General features: G+C 36.8%; 1 protein-coding gene across 1 annotated transcript in view; it reads right to left on the bottom strand.

The window, feature by feature from the left end:
- Nucleotides 1–286: 286 nt before the first annotated feature.
- Nucleotides 287–6579, bottom strand: part of LOC124607487 (beta-1,3-glucan-binding protein-like) — a 114589-nt gene continuing 108296 nt past the window's right edge. The window contains exons 8-9 of the mRNA XM_047139859.1: nt 4638–4739; nt 287–510 (exon numbers count right to left, since the gene is read on the bottom strand). Coding sequence (XP_046995815.1) covers nt 409–510; nt 4638–4739 — 204 coding nt within the window. The 3' untranslated portion in view covers nt 287–408. The remainder of the gene's footprint in view (nt 511–4637; nt 4740–6579) is intronic.

Here is a 6579-nt window from a genome sequence, read left to right as displayed (position 1 = left end):
TAATTCATGCACATTATTGATTATGGGATTAATTAATTAATTTAGACTAAACTATCACATTCTTAATAAAATTATGTGAAATATTGTATTAACTATATTTTGGTATTTTTAGGTACACACCATACTTACTAGCAGGTGTGAACATATTCAGACAAAAATAGCTTTTTCTGAGGAGTAGAATAGTAACAGGTGGATTAACTCCACTTTACTAGGTAGCAGCATGACTACCACGGCCAAATGTCAGGAAAATGTACAGGCTAATGTTTTAATTGGAAAACCTAAATTAATTTCCAACGATATGGTAGATTTATTGAAAACTCTGTATAAAATTTGAAAAATGGCTGCTCATTACAAAATTTTTTTGAATATAAATAACTTCATTAATCTTTTTAAAACATGTTGCTGAAACTATAATGCCCATACTTTCACATAATCCACTTCCAGTGAAGACTTCTGTGCATCCCATGTTGGATACCATTTGTCTAAGGCTCTGTAGAAGAAGAGCATGGACTGAAAAAGAAAAGACATTTTCCATCAATCTTAAGTTTTAAGCAGAACAATGATTTTGCTGTAAATCCGTCACTGAGTATTGTCCCCAGAAAGGCAGTTTGCTATCAGTCACAGTTTATAGAATTCATAACTTTGCAATTAACATGTATTACAGCCCAGATGTGACCTTATACCCAGATGGCTGTATCTGCAAAACATTTAAGAACTTCCATGTGCTCTGTTACTCATAGCTGCAAATTACCATTCTACATCTACATCATACTCCACAACCCACCTAATGGTGTGTTGTGGAGGGTACTTTTTGTACCACTGAGCCCTCCAAACCTATTCCACTCGTGAACAGCACGTGGGAAGAATGATTGCCGATAAGCCTCTGTACTGGCTCTAGTTTCTCAAACTTTCTCCTCACGGTCATTACATAAAATGTATGTGGGGGAAGTAATATGTCGTCCAACTTTTCCTGGGAATTGCTCTTTCGAAATTTCAGTAGCAAATTTCTCCATGATGCACAACACCTATCTCGTAATGCCTGCCAATGGAGTTTGTTGAGCATCTCCATAACACTCTCATGCGAACTAAATGATTCTGTGACTAAATGTGCTGCTCTTTGTTGGATCTTCTCTATCTCTCATCAGTCCTATTTCGTAGGGATCCCAGATAGATGAATACTCAAGAATCACTCGAAAAAACACCTTGCCACTTCCTTTGTGGAAAAGTTACATTCTCTGAAAATACTGCTTATGAGTCTGAATATGGCATCTGCTTTTCCTACTATTTGTTTTATGCAGTCCTGCCACTTAAGGTCACTGGATAGCTACTCCTAGATACTTTACAGCAGATACTGATTCCAGAGGTTTGTCATCAATGGTGTAGCTATACACTAGTTGTTTTCTTTTCCTGTGTATGCACAATGTATTACATTTATTTACATTCAGTGCCAACTGCCAGAGCCTGCACCATTCATCAGTTCTCTGGAGGTCATTCTGCAAATCATTATCTTCTGGCTTTGCTACTTTGTTACATACAACCGCATTACCTGCAAACAGCCTTAGATAGCATTCAACACTTCCTACTAGATCATTTATATACACTGTAAACAGTAACAGTGCTATCACATCTCCTTGGCGTACTCCAGAAATTACCTTGCACCTGCTGATCTGCTGATTTTGTTCCATTAAGAACTACGTGTCGAGCTCTGTCCGTAAGCAAGGCTTGCACCCGGTTGCACATCTGCTCTGATACTTAATAAGGTCATTTTCTTCACTAAACAGCAGTGCAGGATGGTGTCGAATGCCTTCCTGAAGTCGAGGAAAACAGCATCAACCTGAGTGCCATTGTCCACAGTGCTGTGGATCTCATGGAGGAACAGAGCAAACCAAGGATCTCTGTCTGGAATCCACGTTGATTTTTATAAAGTAGATTTTCTTTCACCAAGAAGGTCAATTCTTGAGCATAAAACACGTTCCACAATTGTATAACACACTGACAATATACATCTATATTGTGTGCATCTGTACTACGGCCTTTCTTAAAAATGGGAATGATCTGCGATTTCTTCCAGTCACTATATACCCTTTGTTGCTCAAGCAATCTACGATAAGTTACTGCCAGAAGGGGACCCAAGTTCTTTCATATAATCTTTGTAGAATTTTATAGATATCTCATCTGGTACTGATGCCTTTCCTCTACTTAGCAGTTTTAGTTTTTCTGTTGTGGGATCAGTTCCCAATATCTGCCATTCCAGCATTCATATGATGATTGAAAGGAGGGACCATGTTACAATCTTGCACAGTGAAACAAATTCGGAAGACCAAATTCAGTGTTTCAGCCTTTTCTCCTGTTATCTTCTGTTTCGGTGCCATTATGATCACTGAGTGACTGACTAGATGATTATGACCCACTTACCGATTTTTAAATATGACGAAAATCTCTTGGGGTTGACAAAGTTTTCCTTACGAAGTCATTGAATGCTTCTTTCATTGCTCTCCTTACACTCATTTTTTGCTTCATTCAGCTTTTGTTTGTCAGCCAGGTTTATATTCATCTCAGAGCAAAGGAGTTCTCTTTGTTTACATAGCACTTTTCTAACACTGCTATTAAACCATGGTGGTTCTTTCCCATCCCTTAAGACCTTACTTTGAACATACTTGCCTAGGGCATATTGCACAATTCCTTTGAATTTTTTCAATTTGTTGTCCCCATCTGCATTCTGATCACCAAATATTTGATGCTGACTGCTCAGGTACTCTGAAATTTGTGTCCTGTCATTCTTCCTAAGCAAAAGTATCTTCCTACCTTTCTTAACACTGTCAGACCATTGTCATTGATGCCATCACAGCCTTATGTTCACCGAATCCTTCCTCTAAGTTAACTGATTTGACAAGTTCAGGTCTGTTTGTTGCCAGGATGTCTAATACATTATCATACCATTCTGTTCTTTTATTCCTTCATTCAGATTTATGAATTTAAATTTAGATCTAGACACTGTAAATCACAGGTGTAAGGAAGAAGTTAATTACTAGATCTTTTATAAAAATTTTGGCCCATCTCAACAAATGGAGTTTTGAAATAAATCAGAGCTGTTTTAGCTAAAAGAATTTACTTTCTTCCACACACAAGTTGAAATTATGTGCACTGACTCCACATTGTATGAGGAAGGAAATTCATGATACATTAATAGACAAGAACATACTTTCTTAGTCTTTCCCAACAATTTTGTGACATCTCGTTGAATCGGGTGTACTGCCAGTTGTTTGCTTATCTAACACAATATTTTGACATCGTACCAGTCACAGCAGTAAAGGAAACAAAGGAAAAGTCCGGAGTAGCTATTAAAATCCATGGAGAAGAAATAAAAACTGAGGTTTGCCGATGACAGTGTAATTCTATCTGAGACAGCAAGGGACTTAAGAAGAGCAGTTGAACGGAATGGACAGTTTCTTGAAAGGGGGACATAACATGAACATCAACAAAAGCAAAACTAGGATAATGGAAGGTAGTCGAATTAAGTCTGCTGATGCTGAGGGAATTAGATTGGGAAATGAGACAAAGTAGTAAAGGAGTTTTGCTATTTGGGGAGCAAAATAACTAATGATGGTCGAAGTAGAGAGGATATAAAATGTAGACTGGCAATGGCAAGGAAAGTGTTTCTGAAGAAGAGAAGTTTGTTAACATCGAGTATAGATTTAAGTGTCAGGAAGTCGTTTCTGAAAGTATTTGTATGGAGTGTAGCCATGTATGGAAGTGAAACGTGGATGATAAATAGTTTAGACAAGAAGAGAATAGAAGCTTTCAAAATGTGGTGCTACAGAAGAATGCTGAAGATTAGATGGGTAGATCACATAACTAATGAGGAGGTATTGAATAGAATTGGGGAGAAGAGGGGTTTTTGGCACAACTTGACATGAAGAAGAGACCGGTTGGTAGGACATGTTCTGAGGCATCAAGGAATCATCAATTTTGTACGGGAGGGCAGCGTGGAGGGTAAAAGTCGTAGAGGGAGACCAAGAGATGACAACACTAAGCAGATTCAGAAGGATGTAGGCTGCAGTAGGTACTGGCAGATGTAGAAGCTTGCACAGGATAGAGTAGCATGGAGAGCTGCATCAAACCAGTCTCAGGACTGAAGACCACAACAACAACAACAACAACAACAACAACAACTACCAGTCACAGGAAGCACCCGATGAAGACGCTGAGGTATGATGTCAAAATATTGTTTGTTAAACGCAGACCACCAGCAGTACACCCAATTCAACAATATGTCAAGAACATACTTAACATGAAACAAGATACTTTTCTAAGTAAGGCCACAACAGGTTCTGTAGGAGACATGCTACAATTCTGTACATGCATTCTTTGAGAATGAAATCAAAACTGGAGTTGGGAGATCATCTGTACCTTTTTACTAATAAAAATAGCTTTTCATATTCAGCATTTAGCCATATAATCAAGAATTTTGATTTTATCTAGGTTACACATTCAACTCCGGAAGGACATGCAAGATGACATCTGTGCAAGATTAAAATAAGCAAATATTTCATTGTTGTGTTCTCAAGGTATTCAGGAATGCAGCAGCTGTAACATTACAAATTTAGGTATCAAATATAATCAAAATTATATTTTACCTTTGTTTCCCTATTTTTCCAGGGTTTTGGATTTTGACGTGACATACACCCATCAGGAAATTCTTGATATCCACCTACTCCAACACCCAAACTAATGTAGAACTGTAAAAAAAACAAAAAGGTTTCATACAGCAGAAAACAAACTTTTATATGTTCTTTGAAGATAGGGAATTTAAATTCTGTTTTTATGCTTTCAAAGACTAATATTTATGTGAAATGTTAAAAGCAGGTGGAAAAAGTGTTAAAAGCAGGTGGAGAAAGTGTTAAAAGCAGGTGGAAAAAGTGTTAAAAGCAGGTGGAAAAAGTGTTAAAAGCAGGTGAACTTTCAACTACAGTAACAGAAAACCATTTTAGATCTCTCACTTGCAAACTGTTTATATGAAAAGAAACCTGTTTCATAAAGATTAAGTTTTTGTAGCCAACTACAGCGTACAAGGTGGCTGATGTTCCTGAATGAATTTTGTAATCATTTTAGAAATTGTAGTGAAAAAGGCAAACAGTGTAAGTGTCTACACAGTGTAACTCTAATAAGAAATTCTGTACTTCTGACACAAATTTCGATGACTGATCATAAATTCCATCTATTTATTTTGAATCATCTCTGTAGTAATGTTAATAATGTAGCTAATTTATATGAAATGTAGGAGCCTATTGAAAATATTGTAGTTTTGAACTGATATTTGTTTTACGAGAAATTTGAGGGAGCAGAACTATGACAGTTTGTGTCCAAAGGTCATAAAGTCTCAATGTGAAACCAAATTTAAAGAGAAGATTAGCAGTACAATACAAAAGTGGTGTAGGTACCACTATTTGTGACAAATGAAGGACACCACCTGATTACTGTTAATAATCAAGCATCATAGGGAGGCACGCAAATTTTTGCTCATGAGCGAATAAATTATCTTTTTTTACTCATTTTGTGATATGGACTTCTAATTTTGTTGTGTTGTGGGTAATTTTAGTATCTATGTTACTAAGTGCACTATAATCTTTTTGCCAAGTGCTTTCTGATGATTATTGTTTTTATACTTCAGTAAATTATGACATTTTATGATTTGGTTATGACTTGTCACAAGCTTTCAGATATTTGATGTTTTCTGTTTTTGTTTACAATGGAAACAAGATTAGCTGCTATACTGTAGGACATTCAAATTCAGCTATGTAGTTGACAGTATGTAAAAGTAGTTATATTGGGGTGACTTGCAAAATTATAATTATGCGAAAGATTATGGGTATGCAAAGTGAGTAGTTTGGTTTCTGCTGAAACATTATTGTAAGGTAGTTAATAATTAATGGAAGAAATCTGAAGTTATTAAAGAGGAGTGCTAGAGGCAGAGATCTGCTCATATCTCTCACGTTTAAAATCTATTTTCAATTACTGTATCCTACTTGCACTGTGAAATATTTGTCAACGACTGAGTCTTTCCTTCTCTCCCCTTCCAATAAGTCTCCCCTGACCTAGAGTTTGGGGCAACTTTTCCCCAACTTTCCCCATCCTGGATCTTTCTAGTTATTTTCTTACAGCTCTCTTACTTTCTTTTCAGCCCTTCTGACATAAGGCACCACTGACAACAAATGCTTGCATGCTTGCATGCTTCCATAACTGTGTGTGTGTAGGTGGTGAGTTTTAATTTTTTTATTATTCATACTACTAATACTACTACTACTACTACTGGAGTCTGTCTCTCATCAGAGCATGGTGTTCCAGCCTATTTCCAATTTCCCTCTGACCAACCTTCCAATCAAATCTCTGTTGTCTGAATGTTTTTCTGCCTGTAATGTCTGTCTGAACTATACCAGCTACTTTACAATCCTCCTCAACTGCAGCAATCCATTGAATTGGCTCAGTTTTAATCTTCTGCTTTTATAGAGTTGTGTGTGTTTTGTCAACGTAGTGGGTGTCTTCTTTCAAAGTGCCCATTAAATTTAAGTCTGTTTTTCA

Source organism: Schistocerca americana, chromosome 3, assembly GCF_021461395.2.
Source record: "Schistocerca americana isolate TAMUIC-IGC-003095 chromosome 3, iqSchAmer2.1, whole genome shotgun sequence".
Lineage (NCBI taxonomy): Eukaryota > Metazoa > Arthropoda > Insecta > Orthoptera > Acrididae > Schistocerca > Schistocerca americana.
This window is presented reverse-complemented; position numbering and strand designations above follow the sequence as displayed.